The following is a 22,463-nucleotide window of genomic DNA, read 5'->3' as shown; positions in this document are numbered from 1 at the left end:
TTGGCTCAAAAAACCTAAAACATAAAGACATGCACTCAACTCAAAGCAAAATCAAACTCTGACTAATGTTATGAAGCATCATTAAGCAGGCAACCTACATTTCATACTCTGCATTAACATGTATCAGGCCATTTTAGCCAAGAAAAAGGCCTTGAACAAGCTTCCCAAGCATTGCAATCATGCTCAACAGTGGATGTTACCATGTTTTCTTCATATTTTTCACTAGACATCTGATGAGATAACAATTCAAGTGATATAGAAGGGATAATAAAATCGCTTTCCAACATACTACATCTAGATCTCTACAGATAATTATCATATATTGAGGCATAAGAGTTGCATTTCCTACTCATGCATTCGATGGATAGAAATGCAAAGAGAGTTTGCCTTCTACCCTTGAAAAAATACATGACAAGAAGTCAGTAAAAACTAAAAATAGATACTACTACTTGCCCTGAGCTACGATTGAATCGGATGTAATAGTTGAGAGAGAAGGAACTAATCACTGTTCTTTCCAAATCCTACCAGTCACCCTGAGCTTCAATTCCTTCCGGTCTCCACCAGAAAAGAACAGGGCCATGTTTCGTTGAATGATGAGACCGTCAAAACTGTCACGAACCTTACAGTGACTGTCTCTTATGCTCCGAGGCACCCCCTGCCAAATCATCTTCCTGCCATTTCCACCAACCTCGAGACTGTAGCTGTAATTTTTTGCTTCATTGTCATCTCCCATAAACCGCAAAAATGCTATATAGACAGGAGCCATCCCAAGTTGGAAGGCTTCAAAATGCAGGCAAAAGTACTGACCAAAGCAACTGAAAACCTAAAAAGACCAAGAAAGTGGAGATCTAGTCAGAAAAAAATCGAAAGAATACTAGCACATGCTCTATGCAATTTCAATAGAAGTAGGAACAAGTGTAGTGTGCCAAATGATGACAGGAAGCATAATCTCTTCAACAAGAAAAAGATGTTTTGGCATCTTATTTCATTGATCATGATAACAGGGCAATTTGGCAAAATATTAGAACCGCTGTTTTGCTGATGAGCAGACTGAGGCTCTATGCCAATGCCATTACTAGATCTAAATGAGTCGAACAAAATTCTTGTCACGAACTTAGCACAACAGAAACCTTGCTCTGCTTTAGAAACAGGGAAAGACAGAAGATAAATGAGAATTCTGATACAAAAGACAAAACAAGCAGTACCGTCAGCATCCAAGTGGCGTTCTCAACCTCATGCGGATTTGTTTTGACATATCGGTGGTTAAAAGTGCTGCCATTGTGCATGTCGACTTTGTGATCATCTTTCAAATGGGCTACTAGATAAGGAATATCACCAACGACAGTGCATTCTGATCCAGCATAGGGGCAGTTGTAGGGTCTATGAGCACATTGAGATTCATGTTTTAACTTGCTATAGTATGGATATATGCCCATGCACCCAAAATTCTGAAATTTACACGGAAGCTCAAGAGATGCAGCCACCTTCTCCAGTGCAAGACATCTGATATTACCAAGTTCGTGCCTGCAAGTGGGGCACCTATTGTGCACCCTGGGTTTGCAACCAGAACACAATGTGTGGCCATTTGAACACTGTAACGAAATGGAAAAACAATCAGGACCAGATCTGGTAATATTTTAAATCTCTTCAACTAGAATAAGGACACATAAACTTTTAGCCAACAGCAACCGATGAATTGTCATCTAAATAGACATTCAAGAACAAGACATTAAAATCCAGTGCATGTATTCCAATCAACAGTGCAAGTGCATATATATGTGAACATACAAAACATGAGTAGGAAGTGGACAAGACAGAGCACAGAGACAGAAGAAGCAACACCAGCCAACTGAATAAAAGGGTAAACAACTTTAATGCACAAGGCTCCCGTAGTGTGCGGGGTTGGGAACATGCAGAATATACGAAGACATTACGCCACATAATATGTGGAGAGACTGATTTCAGTACCCGCCAACTGAATGTGCACAATTAATTATGTAAGAGATAAACATACCCAATCAATCGACTTACCAAATATTAGAACTCTAGGCTATAGTGGAACACAACTTATCAGGCCATCACAACACAAGTTTAAAAATAAATGCACAGAAGGAACAACACTGATACTGGAAAGTGAGGTGAATATTGATGGTTTGATTAACTATTTCATAGACACCAGAGCTGAATGCATAAACTAATAACACAAAAACTGTCATCAAACCTGATGAATTGGTGGGTACATTGCATTTAAACACACAGGGCATTCCAACAGCTCACGAACACTGCTAGATACCGTCAAGTTGGGTTTTAGAGTTGTTTGAGCAGGATCATTCACATTCTCACCCACATCCATCATAGCTTCACTTTGAGGAGGATCAATGACTTCAGGCTTGATCCGCATGTCATCAAAGAATGGATTGCCGGATGCCATCCTACTATTAATTATCTGCAAAATAATGCATAGAACCAGTAATATAAGGTTCATCCCATGCAACCTCTCTACATTTTTACTTCTTACTGCCTTGTATGACAGTTTCTTTTGCATGATATAATTAGTTGTCAAACCACAAAATGCCTAACCGTTGCATTGACGTACGTAGAAATCAGCATTTAAAAGCTAAAGTAGCTTCTCTAATCTCATAGCATATTGAAGCATCCCAATAAAGAATCATTTGACAGATTCGGATGATTCCTTGACAAGGAAATTCTTTCTATTGTAAACACTACAAGAATTTATTTAATTTTCCATAGCCATATAAAAAAAAAGATTATAGAGCAGTTTGCATTTCCACATTCAAGTGAATAGGAAAATTAATAAAAAAAAATTGCCCACTACAAATTTCTAACAAGTAAAAGTAAATAACTAGATGCAAAGAAGAAACCAAAGAAGAAAGGGAACAATATTAACCAGCCAGGACCCAGCGACAATACTCACACATGGATGCACAAAACAGTATGTCTTGCCATTTTTCAAGATGAAACAGTAAAATTCATCTTCAATCAAAAAGGAAAAAGTAGCTCTTAAAAAAATACAATAAAAGTGCCATTCCCATTAAATTTATACCTATATCCCTCTTCTTATTTGATTCCAACCTTCCGTCGAGAATCTACCAACAACATGTGAATCTTCAACCTACTCAAAAGCCAAAGCATCCATCACAAGAGAGAAGTAACTTCAAAAATATCTCAATCAACACTTCACCACAGAAAATTTTAAGTAAAAAATAACAGCTTCTCGCAATTTCCTTGATTAAAAAAGAAAAAAAGCCACTAACATGAAATGTGGCATAACAACAACACAATAAGAACTGGGAAGTGGTAACCAATATTTTCTTTCTTAGCACAAACCATAGAAACAGAATGACAATTCATTGCATCTTCAGCACAATTCCTTCCATAATCATATTCAAAATGAGCATAGGAGAGGGGCAACTATTTGCTCACTACTATCAAACACTTTGATATGCATAAAATCTGGGACTTCATGGTGTGCAAAATAACGATCAACCACCCAAGCAAGGTAGCAACATCAAAGATAAAAAATTTGAAATGAACCAGTACACTAGTCAAGGAAGCTACCAATGCAATAGTTTCCTAATATAAGAGGAATCACCCTTAAATCTCAATAACTGATATTGGCACTTATGGAAGGGTAACCTCAATAACAGGAGTTGAATCCTCCAAAGAATACATAATTATAAGGCCCGGATTCACAGATGAAGCCAGTCGATATCAAAATGATGGCAGATCCGATCGTAACAAAATGTCACGTCAAAAATGAATCCTAGGAGGGCAATCCGAATAAGACAAAAAGTTACAAAAACCATATCAACATACGAAACCAGCAAAATAAATATTCTCAAACTAAATAGCGAAAGAAAAGAAGATCCAAGGCATTCAATCAAGCAAATCAAAAACAGGAAAAACTCGTCGCCACACACAAACCCTAAATCAAAACCAAGATCTAAAAACACACCAAAAAGAAATCCGAAGTACTGATGCAGAACATAAGAACTATAGTCGAATTTACCTCCAGATTACGATTCAATCAAAAACCCTACGAGGAACCAAACCCCCAAATCAAATCAAAACCCCAACAAGTTGAGAGCAGGGAGTAGCAGGACCGTCTCTGAAAAGATACGAACTAGAGGACTCAATAATATTACTACAATGTACTGAGTAATAAATAATTGACAGACACCCAAATGCCCGTACACACAGAAAAGGATTTCAAATTAAAGCCAGCTTGAGAGAAAGAGAGGGCGAGGAGCCGAGGAGGAGCGTAGGGTAGGAGAGATTTTTCTCGAGAAAATACAAAAAGAAAGGTTTAATTGTTTAAAGACTTTGGGCCGGGCCCCTCGCTCGAGTTATCCTTTTTGTTTCATTTTCTCTCCGCTCTTCTTGTCTCTTGTAAAAAATCACGAATATCCATGCAACTACAATTCAATATGAGGAAATAAATTAATTAAATTTTATTTATTTATTTGACAAGTGGGCCTGCGACGGCAGGTGACAACTAGACACTCTGGCGCGTGGAATTTGGTTCTTTTGGATTGGGCCTATGTGATATGGGTCCTAGGAATATGGCCGAGTCCAGCCCATCATTGTAAGGGAAGACCGACCTGAGGTCCTGATTCCTGAACGGTAACGGGGGTGCCGTTTTAGCGGAAAGAGTCCCTCGCTTTAGGCCTTTAGCACGTTTTCGGGGTTCTTCCGTTTCTTCGAGCATCCTCTTGTGATCAACTGCGTTTCTAATCTTTTGATTAAAGTTTTTCGCCTAACAAGGTAATCTCTCGGAAATCCTAATTGTGTGTTCGTGGAACTGGATAGCAGTATTAGCTTAAACGGAGCTATGCTTGTTAGTTTCTTTTTGTTTTCTGTGCTATATGAGTAATTTATTTGATGTAGAACGTATTTGTTTGTTTCTTTGATTTGTTGATCTCGACAGTGTAGTTCGATTTTTTTCCCCTTTTTGAGTGCGTAGGAACGTGTTTGATTCATTAAAGCTCTGTGAAAAAGTGGAGGAGAAGAATTTACCCTAGAATTTGGCTATACTGAGGATAAATATGTTTGTTCACTTTTTTTTTTCCTGAGCATTTATGTGGTGTTAGAGAGTTGAATTTGGCAATTGTTACATTTTCAGGGAAATTTAGTGATAAATCATGCCGGACGTGCAGGCTCTTGTCAATGATTTCATTAGCAAGCTTAAAAAACGGTACTCTCTGTCTATGGAACCTCAAAATCATGTACAAGTTTTGTGCATGTGCCAACTGAGTTATTTATTGAGCCTAAAATCATGTAGAAGCTTTGTTGGAATTTTTTGGTTTATTGGGTGACAGTAAGATTGAGGGCTCTCATGCAACGGCGAGGCTGGCAGCGGAATTGCTTCGGTCTGTGATTTCACAACAGCGAGTGCCTTACACAAACCAGGCTGGATCTTTGATTGATGCTGTGAAGGCTGTTGGAGAGCAGCTTGTAGCGGCAAATCCTGTCGGTATGCATTTTAATGAGATCTTACTATTTTTAATTTAAGCGGTAGATCAGGAAGATACTATCAAATATCCTGTGAAGTAATGGAATTCTGAGTCTGAATTATATAAGTAACATCGTGTTGTGAGTTGTATGCGTTTTTGAATAATATCATTTGCTGTTGCCTTTTCTCATTTGTTTGTGCTTGATGGCTTGTCTTACATTGTGTTTTATGGCATTGAATGGATGTCATTGCAGAGCTTGCGGTGGGGAATATTGTGAGGCGTGTTTTGCATATTATCAGGGAGGAGGATCTTTCCCTGACAACGGCTTCCATGGCGGGGTTGAACTTATCACCTGTAAGCGACGATGAAGATGACAATCAGAAAGATGATCATTCAGTTTTATCAGCTGCCGTGGTTGCTGCTGCTGCAAGAAGTGCTCTACGTCCCCCTTCCTTGCAAACCTTGCTGGAGGACCTTCCCAACTCATCCGCTATTCCACGCACTTCTTCATCAGGGGGTGATTCTGAAGGAAAAAGCAAATGTGAGTTCAGTTATCATCCTTTTGATATTTCTTTAGAAGTGCATCAGACCCTTGTGTGATTATCCTGGGGTATGCTGGGTGAACTGGAATGTCACTATCAATACAAGGGGTGTGGTTTTTAAAGTTTTATTGAGATGATGATTGGGTTGGAATTAAAATAAAAGGAAAACTGAAGTTCTTGCAACTGTGCTGAGTACGACGAACTATATGAGAGCAGTAACTTTGGTGGGAGATAGTACCGGCATTCTATCTGAAGTTTTTTGGAATCGGAGTGAGGGTTGTGATTGTCTGAATTTGCATGTTATTTCCAAAGATAACACGCTATTTATGTATATTTCTAAATTCTCAAGTAATATATGCTCTTTATATGCTTAGTAAACCATAGGTGAAATAGTTTAACTTGAATTTGGCCCAATTAACTTATTCAAGACTAAAACAACAAGTAAATCATAGTGATGATTGAACTGCGTAACTCATGATAATTGCTACTCAAAAGCTCGTGATGATATGTAAAAAGCAAAGTACCCTTACTAAAAATAAAAGAAAACCTAAATACACCTATATTAACAGTAAGAACCATAAAAGCAATTGTCAAATGTGGTAATTGGCTGGCATATGCCTTCTGGGGATCCCAGGAGTATAGTTGGTTCAAAAAACTTTTTTGAAACTACTTACAAGAGTAGACCCAAAATGAATATTGAAGATTGTTTGGCATGGAAGGAAGTTGCATTCATTGTAATAGACTTCTATTTGCTTCTCCTAAATTTTGCTGGTGGGAAAGGGAACAAAGATTTTCTATCGAATGTAATATGGAAACTAGTAGAGCCTATAAAGACAGCTTTGTTTTTGACATGGGCAATCTATCAAGAAATAATTTAGCCATTGACAATCTTCAAAGGAGAAGAACTGGTATTTTGAATAGACTTTCTTTTGAGGATTGAGGAAGAGGAGACATAACACTCATTACTCTACTTTGCAATGGCTAATGAACACAAATGTGATATGGTTGTGAATCAGACCAATTGGTTCATCCTATAACTATTATGTCAATGGTTTTTGGTGTTAAACACGGTAATTGATCTTGTAGAAATCTTTTACTGATTAAATGCTGTAGTGATTCTTTATTTATTAATTTAGGAGCCTTATAGTTTCAATATGTAAGGAATTGTTTTCATATCCAGCTGCTGATAAAAGTTCAAGAACTCGGAAGCTGAAGCATGATGTCATTGAAGCTGTTAATGAACTTATCCAAGATATAGATACTTGCCATGAACAGATCGCCGAGCAAGCGGTAGAGCACATCCATCAAAAGTACGTTTTGCTCCTTCATACTTTGATGATTTAGTCTGTTTGTCCATGCAAGGTTTTCTTTTTCCTTGAATAGTTGAGATTGAAATTGCTTCCGGTGATATTCTAAAACTTTTCTTTTTTGAAAAGAAGGTAGCAGAGTGGTTGGGAAATTTTATGGTGGGGGAGATTCTAATTCACAAAAATTACTTAATCTAACTTATTATGTTATATCTGATCTGTTTTTGCCATGTGATGGGAAAAGGACATTCATTGGATATTCTTATGGAGTAGCTCAGTAGCAGTATATACATATGGATTCGTACACTTTTAATTTGGATGCTGTTCATATTACTCCTCGTTAACTTTTTGGGTATCTTTATACATACATTTTCTTACAAAGTCATGTTTATTACATTTTTTTTTTGTTTTGCAGTGAGGTAATACTAACATTAGGTAGTTCGAAGACTGTGTTGGAATTTCTTTGTGCTGCAAAGGAGAAGAAACGATCATTTCGAGTATTTGTCGCTGAGGGTGCTCCGAGGTTTGTACAAGTTGCTAGCTGGTTATTTGTAAAATCCATTTTTAACCACCACATATTTGGTGTTCTGTTGATTACTTTCTTTAAAATTAATTTGTAATTCCAATTAGATACCAAGGTCATTTGCTTGCAAAAGAACTGGCCACAAGAGGGTTACAGACGACTCTGATTACTGACTCAGCAATTTTTGCAATGATTTCTCGAGTGAATATGGTATGAAATTGTTATACTTCGTTGAATTTTAGTAATGGGTTTTGAGGACTGTTGATTGCTTCATTTTGAAACTTCTTTTGTTAAGGTTATAGTTGGAGCTCATGCTGTTATGGCCAATGGAGGGGTTATTGCACCTGTTGGGATGAATATGCTTGCTCTTGCTGCTCAGAGGCATGCTGTTCCTTTTGTGGTACTGGCTGGCAGTCACAAGGTAATTTTTTACCACTCATCTATAACACTCTGGAGTAAGGCAAGCAAACTAACTCTCTTGGATCATCATTCCTTTAGTGTGCGTCTTTTCTGTCTTCAGAGTGGATTTCATTTGGCGTTTTCCTGGTGTCCTGCAAAACAAGTGTTATAGTTGACGGGTTACAACTGCAAATGTGCACATCAGTTTTTTTTTTAATTTCAATTTTCATTCGAATATGCAATTCTTTTTCCAGAAGTTTCTCTTTCTCCTTGAATTTTATGATTTCAGTGGGTATCTCTGTTATTAACATTATTCTGTCAATCATATAGATAGAATCCATTGATGTTGGTGCAATTGTCAAATGGAAGTAATATTTCATGAACTTTGCATTGGCGAGTTCAATTGTTTCTTACCTTATAATTGTCTTCTGAATTTCTTGTATGTGAGATTAGACAATCTCATGATTTCCAAAACCGAACATCCTATATTTCCAAACTTACATGAGAATAGTATCGTGGGATATTAACTTCAAATCTGCCCTGTATCAGTGCATCACTTTTCATGTACTTTAACTTGAAATGCTAACTAGTAGGTGAAGTTTAGTGTTGATGGTTCACCTGTGTATGGTCTCTCTTCCAAATTTCTGACATGCTTGTTGTACTCATTTGGAAATGTTTCACACAGTATGTTAATATTCTATGCATATAATTGAATGGTTTTTACTTTCCCCGTCTCTGTCTGATTCTTGCTTTGGTCCTTAAGATCATTGTTGGTTTGTCAATGTGACAGTTGTGCCCTCTGTATCCACATAATCCTGAGGTCTTACTCAATGAACTAAGATCCCCATCTGAGCTGCTAGATTTTGGAGAATTTTCAGACTGCATGGATTTTGGAAGTGGCAATGGTTCCCCTCTTCTTCATGTTGTTAATCCAACATTTGATTATGTGCCACCAAAGCTTGTTAGTCTGTTCATTACTGACACGTAAGTTCAACTTCTTGGAAGACTGCATGAAAATAGAGGGAACAAAAATTCTATTATTAGTCATTTTTGTAGTATGTGCTAGAGTAGTGTTGGATGTGCACTCATACATGAACATACATATACTTTGCTGCATCTTAACATCTAAAACTGTTTAACACCAAGTGCTGGAATAAATTGATCCACATCATTACATAGTGTTAGTTTTGGCATTTCTTTGTTGAATTCCACTGCTAAATATTTCATGTTCAATAGGATTTTCAATTCTTGGAATGGAAATATAATTTACTGATAATGATAAATTGCAGTGGAGGGCATAACCCTTCATACATGTACCGGCTCATTGCTGATTACTACTCTGCTGATGATTTGGTACTGCAAAGAAAACCTGCTCCGGGGAATTGATTTTGATCTCCTTTCTTTTGCCATAGAGTGAGTATTTCTTATCCAGGCTCTCTTATCCCTGCTACCCATTTTCATTAATCAAACACTTTTTTTTTTTTTAAACCTATGTAGTCTTTGATAATGCAAGCTATGAGCGAGAATATTTTTGTTGGACTAGTTTGTTCTCTATTGTTCTATTCTTGAAGACATACATGCAATTGTCCAGGATAGTTTCTGTGGATCTTCATCTAAGGCCAAATTTTATCTGAACTTGACAGAGGATTATGCGAACTACAAAATGTTTTATAGATTTTGTCACTGTGTAGTCTAAATATATATACAAGCTTCATTGGGTGTTTTCTTTTCAGAAATTAAGCATTAGCAGAGTCTGACACTGTCCTATTCAGATCTATTCAAATGACTGCCTTAAGATAATAAGACCATCACCCAATGGTTAAATGAGGATGATGTTTTGCATTTTCTCAACCCCTAATTACCTACAAGCTTTTGGTCTTCGAAATGATTATATATAGGTGTCAGTAGTCTTTACATTCTTGCTCATTCTATTTCAGACAGAAGGATAGTGTCTTGTAATTGTTTGAGTGTCAGTAACCCTTGCTGTTTCGTGATGCCTTCAAGCTCTTACAAACATGGTTTGGATTGATATTTGTTTGAAATGCAGAGTCCCTTGCATTTCACTTCTGAGCGTGCTTAATGTTTCTTGTTAACACTTCCCTTGCCTTTGGGGAATCTAGTTCTGTTTAGTGATTGATTGTCAATTGACAATGCCAGTGTCCAACTTGCAGGAACTTCTGGAACTGCTATTGACGAACCTGGCCTGTGGGTGATGCGTTTAACTGGAAGCTGTGAAATCATCCTGAACGTTTTAGTGGTTGGAAAAATTGCGGATACCTAACTTGCTATCTAAACAATGCCAATTTTGTGTTAAGTGAATAGCTATGTGCTGCAACTGTACAACAGAGAATAGGAATGATTTTTTTAGTTAGCGAGAGGCTTTACTTTTCTGCTGGGAAGCGTACTAGATATTGTGACAAAACAACCGCCATGTTATTACATTTAGCTGAGTCGATTGATGTTTTTTCCCTGATGCCATGCATACAATTTATGGCTGTGTTGTATCTGCAACAGAAGCTCTGGGAATGTCTTTCAGGATTATTTTCTGTATTCAACCCATAAATTTCATGGAAAATTGGAATCTTTCTCAAATATTATTCTTTCTACTTGGTTTTGTTTTCCCTTGAAGATTTGAAGATTATGAAGTTATGAATCTCCAACTCACAGTTCATGTGCTTACGCTAAAAGCCTCGCTCCTATGGATCACTCTCTCTCTTTCCTTTATTTTTTTGGGTTAGGTAGGGGAATTGAAGAAATATGAACGACACTCGTTGGTACTGGAAGTCTGTAACATGGATCATGATTTTTTTTCCCCAGGCTTTCACATCCTTGTGTAAACCTGTTTTGAACACTGTAATAATTACTTACCAAGAAAAAAAACAACTTAGGATGACCAACAAAACAATATTCCGGTGACCTATTCATAGCCTGGAAGGCCTTATACGCCTTGCATTTTATTTGTTGATCTACTTTTCAATAAATGAGAAATATTCAGTGATCCCACAAAAAGATGAGAATCATAAAACTTTATGATAATTTTTCAAAATAAATATCTAAATCGACAAGATTACAAGAACATTTTTGCTACAATAGGCAGGGATGATAATGGCCATCACTGGTAATCTAAGTCAAACCAGAAATATAGAGATGTTCGAGCATAAATAACTCGAACTCGGTGCAATGACAGATCCCCACTGGTTAAAACAGCCTTGGCCCCTCCTTCAATTCGAGTTTGAGAAACAGAAACGCTATCGCCATTGCCCTTCAGGGTCGAAGAGAATAGCTTACTGCCACCAGCTGTACTCATAATCGGGCACGATAGATAGTCCAGTGGGTTTGATTCGCATTGAAGTACACACCCTTCTATGGTTAGCCTCCCACTTCTATGAAGCAAGCAGCAACCAAGCTCAGCCGTCACTGTCAAATTTGCCAGTTTGCAGGTGGACAGGAACTCCAACGCACTGCTCAGACAAGATTTAGATGACAAACCTGATTATATAGGATAAAAAAAGATAGAAGCAGCGATTTTAAAAGAGTTCACTCTTGATTGTTGGATTCGAGACTCTTACACGGGGAAGCATGTACTTCACTTCTAGATATTATACACTTGAAATCACAAGATAATATAGAAACGACATTATCCTCAATAGATACTAACATTAACAAACTACAAAAGAACATCTATTATGATGTGACATCCACTATAGCCAAAGTTAGTAGTGAACTCATGCTTATTGTCTTAACTGTCCACCAATCCAACAGTACGGACAAGATCAACACATGTAATTTCACGAACCTGTCTGAACCTCGAGAACATGCAAGTATAGTTTCATCAGGAAGCTCACCACCACCAATCTGAAAAAAGTGACTTTAGATAGAAAGTGAAAATGTGGAATTACTACAAGTTTATTCTTCCCCTAATATGGTACCAAAAATGTTGAACTCCCTAAGGTGGTCAAGCAAGTATGGAACATTGTATGCATTTCTACACAATCCTAAATGCTGAATGAAAGCAAGTTGCCAATTGGCCCCAAAAATTCAACAATATCATACATTATAGCAGCAGTTATTAGAGTCATAATAGAGGTAAGGTTGCTAAGTCAGGGGTTTCAACAAAATCCACTCTCCCCCTGAGCTGCACATCTCTAATCTTTTACTCAGTATCCCTCAGCAATTATGCTTGACCAAGTATTTCTGGAGTATCAATTTAGACACTTTCTGGAAAATAAAAATTGAGATGTAATAAGAAAAAGGCTCCTTAGTCCTTCGAGAGTGACTAAAACCACGGCCTTGGACAGTTGGATGTAACTGCAGCAGAAGGCAGACACTGACGAGAAACATATGCACTCTTTGTCACCATGCATGAGGACCACAAGGTGAAACAGTGATGGCTATGTAAAACCTTATTTCAATGAGATTTAAAGGGAGTATGCTATGACCAAACAGTATGAATTCATGCAGAAGACCCCAAACACTTTGGGACAAGGCTCTGATGATGATGATGAGATGACCGAAAGTCACATGAAGGAGATATGGTAGGCAAGTGACGTGAAAAAAATATCAAGAACGTATATTTTATTCCATACCAGGCAAAGTGGTTTTTTAATCTGAATATTAGAGGCAAGATGAGTGCCCCCTGCTGCAATTAAAATGGTGTCACCCGGCCTACAAGACTCAAAAATATTATCAGCCTTTCAGAAGGACAATATGACCAAAAATCACCTAACCGCGAGTTGGATGCCATTTCACAAACCTTGCAGCAGAGACGGCAGTCTCAATGTTGGGGAAAACTCCAGGCTCTGACAAATCATTAACAGATCGGTCTACTCGCAGCCACAAACGGGGATGACAGGCCAAGTAATTCCATCTGTGGCAAACGAGGGCGGTGTTATACCGATCTGCAAGCTCAATAGCAATATGTGACGGAAATTGCACAGAATTATGTCATACATGCACAGACAACCACAATGTATAGTATGAAAAATTAAGAAATGAGCATAACCAACAATCAAATTGCCATGTCAATATAGACAAATAGTCACAAATGCACTCATAAAATACAATTGATAACAGTAACCCAAAGTTGCACGACCCTCCAAAAACAAAGGTCACTCCGCATCAAAGAGCAGCAACCCCAGCCCCAGGGACTGGAGAACTTGGCTAACCATAGAAGATTCCATCAGAGCATAAATCTTCCCAATTTTTCATTTTTGAAGATTCCAAATGCGTTTTGATTATGAAAAATTGAAAACTACGAAACCACAAAAAGTTTCAACAAAACAAAAATCGAGTCAAAGCAATTATACTTGAAACAAAGCCCCAATTGCATATGCCCTATTTCACAATCAATCATAAGCTCAAACATTAGAATCGAGAAAGACCTGGGATGGGAGATAAGAAGCTGAAGATGTGCATGAGGCAACCATCATCCAGATTGTTAATTGGAGCATAACAAGATGAATTCTTTCTCCTTTTCCTTAGCTTCCACTTGCCTCGCTGACCGTCTTCGATGGCCGTCACAACCCCCATCGAATCCATCCAAGGATCCTCTCCCTCCCCGACTCTCTCTCTCTCCACCTACGACGGATTTGGCCACAAAAGTAAGGAATAAAACCCCGATATGTTACCAACCGATACGACACAACACGAGATGCGTTAGATTCCCAGTTCGTCGTCTGGCTCCTTAACCCTTATGGGCTGGTCTTTGGGCCGTCAACATTATCCACTCAGCCCAATAAAGCCCATATAACTTTTCCTATGGCTGCACTTAACTGAATTGGGCCTGTGCGTAAGGCTTGGACTCTTGGGCTTCGTGTAGTCTAGCCTGAACACTGAACAGCAGAATTAGTCCGTACGACGTCCCGTACAGCCTCGGAATCTATATCAAGAAAATCAATAAGAAAATAACCGTACAAATAAATCTACCTTCAAAAAACGGATAAGAGTGTTCCGCAATTCGTTGAATCCAATGCTCAAAAAGATACGACTTAGAACTTTTCAATTTTGAAAGGGTGTTGCTATACAAACCCACACTAGGCACCCTAGTCTATTACCTATGATTAATGGATTGTACTTGTGACTTCATAAACTCATTCACATGGGACCCATGTCTGTTGAGTCAGATATTGAGGGGCGGTCTTGTACAAAATAACACCCGTTGGATTATAAAAAGTAAATCCAACGACCTGAATTTTTTTACCAAAATATGTTCCTTCTCTCTAGCCCTTTCACCTACTTTACTAAAAAGAAAATCCAGCGATCTCTTCTTCTCTTCTTTTCCGTCCACAACACCCACCCTTTCATCTTCTCCGGAACAGATCTACTTTCGAGTTTCGACAACCCCCGAATGGGGAAAATCCTAAATCTTGGTTGGCTTCCTCTCATCACGATCTGGAGGGAGGTAATATGTAATATTTTGTCCTCAAGCTGATTTCGAAACGGGGATTGACGATTTTATTTGGTCTTGATACAATGGAAGAGTAGTTGGTTACCTGGTGATATTTGAGACTATTATGGTCTGTTCATTGCTGTATTGAATCCTTTTCTCATTCTATTTGATATTTGTGTTCTTCACTTTTTTGTTTGTCTGAGTTGATTTAGTTTTGCTTCACTTGTCAAGCTTAGATCTAGTAATGGGTTTGGAGGATTTTCTTCGTTGATGAGGGATGGATAATTGTTACAAAAAGGAATGTTCAATCTAAAACAATAAAAGTCAAAGCTTGATCCTGCCAAGCAGAGAAGATAGGGATGGAGGCCAAGAGGACTATGCTGAGGACGGAAAAAATAGAAGAAACCCATCTGTCTTTTCCTTTGCCTTTGTATTTTCGCGTGCAGACTCCAACTGGGAGATAAAGTCAAACCGTTGGATTTACTTTTTATAATCCAACGGCCATTGGATTTACTTTGTATAACCCAAAAGGTTGCGTTAAAGATGACACACGCACAAACATCGAGGGTCAAAAAGTGGGTCAAATCAGTATTTATGTGTATAGGTGGGTTTATATAACAAGTAGAGTGGGTGTATTTAGAAATACCCATTTTGAAATCATATAGTCTCATAGTACAGGTGATATAGTCTAAGGGTATAGGTGATAATGCTCGCTCACATATGAACGACACACATACCTATTAATCTCTTGAACAATAATACGATCCTAGTGTAACACAAAATTTCATATAAATCATATAAAACGTTGAGACCCACAATTTCATATGGATAATGCTACGGTTGTCCATGATTGTCTGCTCTTGCTATAACTTATAGTGAAAAACTCATACAAAACTAATGACAAGGTAAAATACAAAACATCCAAATAGATACCAAATCCAAAATTAAGGATCAAGGTGTTAACCATGTCAAATGCAGCAGTTTCATCTGCAAGTCAGACTTCAAAATAGACAATAAAATTAGGCAAATATCAACCTTCGGCAAATTATTAACCTGGCAATCAGTAGCTTCGCCAAATACACATCAACTCCACAGTCTAAAAAGCATGAACATACCAAGAGTCGTCTTATGAGTACGTCTGAGAATACAGAACATACAAATCTTTGGACATAAAATATTTGCTATTGACTTTAATACTCCCAACATATATGCTACGCACACAACTATCTTGTGCAGATCACACCGATGGTCGTGCTCATTAGTGCTCCAAGATGATGATCTTCGTGCTCCATGAACTCTACCGGCAGTTGATCTAGTTGGCTGACAAGGAAAAACATTCTTCGGCATTACTAGTACATCCATTGAATCATATATGAAGAGCATATTAGTTGGCATGGAGGAGATAAAGGAAGGAATTACCCTTATGAAGCACTAAAATGAGTCCCTTCTTCGAGAGGCCTCAATGTTCCTGGCAGTCCCGTTCCCATGCCCACTGTTTGACGCATCTTCTGAAGCATCTAAACAAGGGGTGCTTCTATATTGGCCTACTAGATAGGTGTCGGAGAACGAGCTAGAATTTTTGGATCCTTGTAGCGAAAAGTTTTGTTTGTTTTGCAAACTTTCGGCCAAGTACCCCATTGGAGAGTTCGTTAGGGCTATTGATTTGAGCTTGCGTGGGAGCTTGGTAAAGACAGGCGATTCTGGAGTATCAGGATGTTGTCCAGACAATTCCACAGGTCTATGAAACAGCAAATGAGCCACAGTCCGGTCAATGGGATTAGTCTCCGTTTCCACATCAGGCATATTAGCATTCCTGAAATATTTAAAATTTCAAAGACAAATATACATGAAAATCTGAAGATCATTGAAGTGCTTTTAGTATACCTGTAACGAAAAAGTTAATCATTAATTTGAAAGGGCAATGATTATTCGTAATTACAACCCTGTACTATGAAACACGGATATAAATTGCTATGAAAGATCTCATCTAAATCATACTTATGACTCATCCAATCAAAAGCTTGCAAGTTTTTCTCCAACCATTCCAACTGGAACAGAGGAACTACATCACAATCACAAATGACTATATATACTTAATTATGTTCTTAATGTTCTTGGTTTAGTTGATTAAGGAAGAGTCCACAGAAGTAAGGACCCTCCCCCCTCTCTCCCAAAGTTTGAATTTAATTGAAGAATGATCTATCAATTCCAAAATGTTTTTCTACTACCTTTACTGCGCAATCGAATGCCAACGAGCATAGATCAGTTAATTTCACGCATGGTATAACTTTTCCGATTCAAAACCTTATCAAGAAAAATTTTGGGTTAACTAACCTGTTACTGTTATTGATATCCTCATTAGCAGCAACTTGCTCATCCTTTTTGTTGGAACTGCTAGTATCACTAGTGTAATGCCTTTGCATTGAACTCTGAGCCAACCGGAACAAGCTATCTCTTATACATAGTCTCATTTTCATGTCCAACTGTTGCAAAACATTATTGGGATGGTAATTGAAGCCGAATGAATCTACCAGGAAAGAGCTACTCATAGTTTTAGCGTACTTTTGAATAACAATTTTGCTTACAAGTCATCATACCTTTGCAACAATGTCTTGAAGCCTGAAGAGTATTGTGTCCTCCACTGCATAATCATTTACAGCGAGAGAGATTATATCGGAATCATCTTGTTCTACAGGTGAGTTTGGATCTAGAGAAGAAAGGGTGCTTAGATCCTCGACTTCAAGGTTAGCTCCATCAACACGCTGAATTTGATTTTCTTGGGTACACTTTCGAGTGATGGCATGATCAGTAGTAGAGGCTTGGTGGCCAAGCTGCCGCTGCTGCTGTTTCTGAATAGCAAGTAGTGCCTGCATTTGCTGCCGCCTCCTTAGTTTTTCAATTTTTTCCTGAGGTGTCATAGTCTGGGATTTTACCCAAGCATCCCCAGACTTGTTTACAGGATTTGCAGTAACTGAAGAAACTTCATAACCAGAAAGCAGAGGATTATGCTTCAGCTCCTCAGGTTGAACATGGGACATCACAGGTATGACAGAAAATGAACTTGCAGCGTCCCCATATGCAGAAGGAGCCACAAATGAACTGGAGTTACGCTGGTATTGCAAAGCTTCAGATCCTTGAATCTGTCTCTGTTGACTGAGAACTGATGGTGAAGAAGATTGTATCGTGGAAGATAAAAATTGGTTCCCAAATTGTCCAGATGGGTTCAAAAGCTTTTTCTGCTTATCAGCCTGCACATACTGGGAAAGAGGAAGGAAAAATGGAATTGCACATTAACAATCATTCTTCAGAGACTGCTAGTTTAAGTTGCAGAAACATCAAAATACTGTAACATTCTGAGTGATCATGTCGCATGGCTTTAACATTCCATCATCGTGTCACATGGCTTTAACATTCCATCATTATTTTATCCAAATTGTTTTTCAAGTCGATAAATTGGACCAGGCCGTTTGCATAATAGTTCATTTAAGCTGGGAAATTTACTCTTGGAAGAAAGAGAGCAAAATATATAAAAAAAGAAAAGCAGGAGGACAGTGAAGATTTATGATACCTGATCTGAAAATTCATTTGGGGCTCCAACATTTTCAGCACCAAGTTGAGGGTTTGTTACAGTGCCCCTTGGATTGAGATCCATTTTCTACAAAATACAAATGGTAAAACAAAGAGTCTTTCAATCTCCTCTTCACTAGATTGAAAAGAGATGTACACTGATTGAGCTGCAAATAGCTACTATTACCTGATCCTTCTCCTTGGTCTTACTTTTACCTTTAGCATATTCCCCAGTATCCATGACAGCTTGTCCATTCTGCAGACCATGAGATGCAGGGATTTCTGGTTTCCCATATCCAAGGGTACATGACTTATCATCTACTTCCACATACTCCTTTTTAGTTTCAAATAGTTCAGGTGAACTCTTTATTACTCCTAAACCTGAACTTGGAGACCCCGCAGACATGGAAAAGGACTTCAGTGGGCTGCTAGTTATATCTTTTGAGGAAGACCATAGCTCAACAGCATTACCAAGGTTAACAGTGCCAAGTATTGCATCATCATTGCTGCAAAATCAACACTTGTGAGGATATTGGGTCAGATGGTTATTGTTGCAACTTGCACTGACAATAACAAAATATAAGGTCTATGATATGGGAGGAATGTAGTAAATGCTTTAGACAGCCCCAATAATCCATTCAAAATTCTGTAGATCTATCTAACACACTCCAGCAAACAACCAAGTGTTAACTTTAATAAATTATTTTGAAAAATTATAAAGCACACATCCAGCCTCCTAAAACTTTCAAACCTCCCATAATTAGGTTTAATCATCTCCAGTTATTTAAAGAGAACCTATAACAAAATATTGTGCAAATAATTTATTTTTCACCGTAACAAGTCAAGCTTAGTTTTCAGTTTCTTAAAAGGAAAATAGTACAGAAATTAGGTAGACATGAAAGTTTACATCGTGTTCAATAGTAACAGAGCAAACACACTTCAAAATTTTTATGTACAATAACAGGATGCCTTTAATCCAAGGAATCAGAAAATGGATATTGTGCATTACCTAAAAATTCGATCGAGGTCATCAAAGCTTCCAATGTTCGCCCAGCCATAGTCAACAAAATCACTCTGTTCTTTGTCTTCATTGGGACTTTGAAAATTTTCAGGATCCTTTGCACTTTGAGCTGACTCTGCTAAAACAAAACTATCTACTATTAGAATGAACTCAATGAAGTCATATGACACATCAAGGCATCTGCCTTTAAGTCTAATAATTGGTATTACGCAACCGTTTGCTGAATCATAATTGGTAATTTGAGTCAAGTCTTTAGATATTTCAGTACCCAAGGGATCAAGATCAGTTTTGGTAGCATTAGATGAAGACAGACTGGGCCAGGAGTCCAAATAAAATCCTGAGGTAGAAATTCCTCCATTTACGGTCAAGTTTGGACTGCTATCCAGCTTCTTACCATGACCATCGATTTTGGGAACAGCTGTCTTCTGTTCAGCAGGCTTGATGGCTGAAGCTTCTTGGTTCCATTCCTTTTTTTCATGACAATCATCACTTCCCTCCGGATAAGGAACAATATGATCATCACTCTCATTGGCCTTACCCCATATTATGTTTGAAATCTACGGATATAAACAAAGTGTTAAGCATCGCAACAAAGGATCCCAAGCAAGAGATTCCATCAGAGATACAATATTTTAATACAATTTTTGGAGCAGTATCCTATATGTAGACTAGTCAAAACATGTGGTAGGCTCACAAGATCAATCAAATGGCCTTAGAAATTCTTTTGTATTATTATTCATCAGAAACCAGAAAGAACCATCTTGACTAACCGTAGAACCATTGCCAAGCTTTGAACAGGTTGATGGACTAATGACTTATACAAATGGTTTCTGCCAAAAAGATAATATAAACAAGAACCACAAATATCGATATGTGAGATATATGTGCACAAAGCCTTCACTTATAAGCATCATATCTCATAACTTGGTGTCATTTACATTTAATGGTATTTTGATTTTTAAAAATCAAGAAATTTATTTCTGGCCTCATGGTGATGCCTCAGTCCAACCACACTCGATCTAATGGATAAACAATTGAGTACTGATGCTTGACCTGGTAATTTATTCATCAATATACTATCATGTCCTATGAATGCTGATTTGGCACGGAGCTACCAGTTCAGCATATATACGTTCAAATCTGCCTCTCCAAGGGAGGAAGAAACACAACTGAGCTAATTTATTATACCGCGTCATAGTCCCAACGGTGAAGGTAACTCATAGTCAGTTACAAAACCAAATGCTTTTTTCATCACAATGTCTGCATAAGAAATTAAAAATTAACTAAACAGAAACCTGAGCTCCTAAGCATCGTGTCATCTATAAACTCGTTACTAAACCCTCAAACACACTCAGAAAAATGCATTTACCCCTCGACTACGTCACAAACTTGTTCATTGTTTCTTTAATTTCCCCATCCCACTGAACCCATCAGTCTATCCAACAACCAACCACAATTCAAAAAGGAAACTTGAAAAAGGATCTCCTCCTAACACCTGTAACTTCACGTGTGACAGTGAAATGTGAACAAATCATGGAAAAAAGACACCAGGACTTAAACTTAGTTGATATTCTTGATAACTAGAATGATATTGTTTCATGAATTATCTGTTGCAAGAGGAGTAGCAGGAAGCTATAAAAAAATACGTGTTCAAGGAAGGCAATACCCAAATTAGGAAAGAAACAGCCCATTTATCGGATTCCTTATATAATTCATAAGATTACAAGACTCAGCTCAAATTCTTCCATAAGATCAAAGAGAGAGAGAGACACACAAACAGGCGGCTAACAACTAGAAATTGACACCAACTAGTACACATTTTTTTAAAAAAAATAAGAAAAAAGTAGAAGGCAAAATTGAAAAGCTGAATACGGTCACCTCTTCGTCGTTCCAATCAAACATGACTGAGAGAAGCACAGAGAAACTCCACACGAGAACCCAACAGTAAGACACGGTCGTTCACTAGTGATCCACACATCGCCAATACCCTTACTCGAAAAAGGACAAGGAAGATCAGCTAAAACACCATGAAAGACAAATCATCAATCTTTCAAACCAACAAACAACCCACAAAAACACATGTCAACCCTTTTAGTAATTTCACATCAAAGAGAGAACTTGACGATGAAAACCGAACAAACAGAAAGCAAGAAAGAAAGAAGACAAGTTGCAGCACAGTAGGGGGGAGAAATTCCAGAGTGGGAGTTCGCTGGGTGGGTCCCCGTTCACGTGACGTCACGTGCAAGTAATGGCTGATCTATTGACACGTGTTCAGGTTTCGTATCAAAAGTTGTGGTCAGGAGTGATGGGCAGATCTGTTGCTGTAATTTGATTGGGTGGATGATGTGAGATTTGAATTTCACTTGGGTTTTGCATTTGGGTTGCATTTACGATTGCATTTGTGGTGTTGGTTGTTCTGGGACTCTCTTTCAAAGGCCAAACATGGACTTTTTAATTTAAAAAAACATTATTTACACTTTATACTTGATTAAGACAATACTATTCAATGGAACACCTGTTTTTATAAAAGCCACCAACAATCACAACCTTTTGTCATTTTTTTTTTATAATTTTTAATTTTGCGGTTGAGATAATGGTTAATGTAGTTAAAATGGAAAGAACAAAAAAAAAAAAAAAACAACCTTGTGGCAGCCATCTATTAAGGAAATGATCCTATTGCATTAGAAATATGGGGATACATTGGGCTTTAGCCCATTTTCCAGAAAACCCAAGGAGCTAGACATGATTGGGTAGGCCCATTTTTCTAGCCCAGCACAAAACATAAATTTGGGCTTGGCCCGTTAAAAAAGTACAAAAAAATTTTAAAAGCGACTCTGCTGGGGATCGAACCCAGAATCTCTGGTTCCGTAGACCAGCGCCTTATCCATTGGGCCACAGAGTCGTTTGTGTGCAAAAGTAATGTGTTGTCATTATATAACTTCTAATGACTAACCCAAAGCAAAGTTTATTTCACATGTTTATACATAGCTTCTTTTCTTGTGGGATAAGTCCCAAAATAACTCATCTACTTTACAAAATAGACCAATTGAGCCCTTATGCTATGAACAATAGGCTAAGCAGACCCTCATTGTTACTTGAGCTGAATTGGTTGTTAAATAATTTAGCTGGATTTTCGAGTAAATTCCTATTTGCTTACTAGGAGGACACATGTCTTTAGCCAATGGACCAAAACCAGAACATACAATATCTCAGATGAATTAGATTAGATAGTGCCAAAACTC

At 37.9% G+C, this 22,463-nt stretch overlaps 4 protein-coding genes and 1 non-coding gene across 9 annotated transcripts; 1 reads left to right on the top strand and 4 right to left on the bottom strand.

Annotated features, from left to right (window-relative positions):
* Positions 1–178: 178 nt before the first annotated feature.
* LOC120006434 (E3 ubiquitin-protein ligase DIS1) lies at positions 179–4,309 on the bottom strand. The gene is made up of 5 exons (XM_038856472.1): positions 4,031–4,309; positions 3,065–3,133; positions 2,222–2,446; positions 1,206–1,592; positions 179–823 (listed from the first exon to the last, which is right to left on the bottom strand). Exons 3-5 carry the CDS (start codon positions 2,429–2,431, stop codon positions 503–505), a joined length of 918 nt encoding a protein of 305 aa, XP_038712400.1. The 5' UTR covers positions 2,432–2,446; positions 3,065–3,133; positions 4,031–4,309; the 3' UTR covers positions 179–502.
* A 322-nt stretch (positions 4,310–4,631) lies between these two features.
* LOC120004889 (translation initiation factor eIF-2B subunit beta-like) lies at positions 4,632–10,851 on the top strand. The gene is made up of 11 exons (XM_038854228.1): positions 4,632–4,785; positions 5,144–5,215; positions 5,340–5,494; positions 5,728–6,015; positions 7,197–7,326; positions 7,739–7,846; positions 7,954–8,056; positions 8,142–8,267; positions 9,036–9,229; positions 9,535–9,658; positions 10,417–10,851. Exons 2-10 carry the CDS (start codon positions 5,163–5,165, stop codon positions 9,629–9,631), a joined length of 1,254 nt encoding a protein of 417 aa, XP_038710156.1. The 5' UTR covers positions 4,632–4,785; positions 5,144–5,162; the 3' UTR covers positions 9,632–9,658; positions 10,417–10,851.
* A 403-nt stretch (positions 10,852–11,254) lies between these two features.
* Positions 11,255–13,877, bottom strand: LOC120006597 (F-box protein SKIP5). The gene is made up of 5 exons (XM_038856681.1): positions 13,627–13,877; positions 12,999–13,143; positions 12,832–12,910; positions 12,042–12,100; positions 11,255–11,706 (listed from the first exon to the last, which is right to left on the bottom strand). Exons 1-5 carry the CDS (start codon positions 13,781–13,783, stop codon positions 11,358–11,360), a joined length of 789 nt encoding a protein of 262 aa, XP_038712609.1. The 5' UTR covers positions 13,784–13,877; the 3' UTR covers positions 11,255–11,357.
* Positions 13,878–15,640: 1,763 nt separating this feature from the next.
* On the bottom strand, positions 15,641–21,386 carry LOC120006285 (protein LNK2). 5 transcript variants are annotated; one of them, XM_038856269.1, is made up of 9 exons: positions 21,100–21,386; positions 19,490–19,778; positions 19,210–19,339; positions 18,388–18,706; positions 18,202–18,288; positions 17,231–17,890; positions 16,968–17,116; positions 16,053–16,446; positions 15,641–15,971 (listed from the first exon to the last, which is right to left on the bottom strand). In XM_038856269.1, the coding sequence occupies exons 1-8, from the start codon at positions 21,121–21,123 to the stop codon at positions 16,065–16,067; spliced, it is 2,040 nt and encodes a 679-aa protein (XP_038712197.1). In that variant the 5' UTR covers positions 21,124–21,386; the 3' UTR covers positions 15,641–15,971; positions 16,053–16,064. The 5 variants fall into 5 exon arrangements, with proteins under 5 accessions (XP_038712197.1, XP_038712196.1, XP_038712198.1 ...); XM_038856268.1 differs by having other exon boundaries at positions 15,641–15,953; XM_038856270.1 differs by having other exon boundaries at positions 15,641–15,953; positions 19,210–19,336; positions 21,100–21,385.
* Positions 21,387–22,050: 664 nt separating this feature from the next.
* Positions 22,051–22,123, bottom strand: TRNAR-ACG. Its single transcript has one exon. It is a non-coding gene; the product is annotated as a tRNA-Arg (tRNA).
* Between the last annotated feature and the right edge of the window lie 340 nt (positions 22,124–22,463).

This window comes from Tripterygium wilfordii, chromosome 9, assembly GCF_013401445.1.
Source record: "Tripterygium wilfordii isolate XIE 37 chromosome 9, ASM1340144v1, whole genome shotgun sequence".
In the NCBI taxonomy this organism is placed as follows: Eukaryota; Viridiplantae; Streptophyta; class Magnoliopsida; order Celastrales; family Celastraceae; genus Tripterygium; species Tripterygium wilfordii.
Note: the sequence above shows the minus strand (reverse complement) of the source record. Positions and strands in the feature narration are given on the sequence as shown.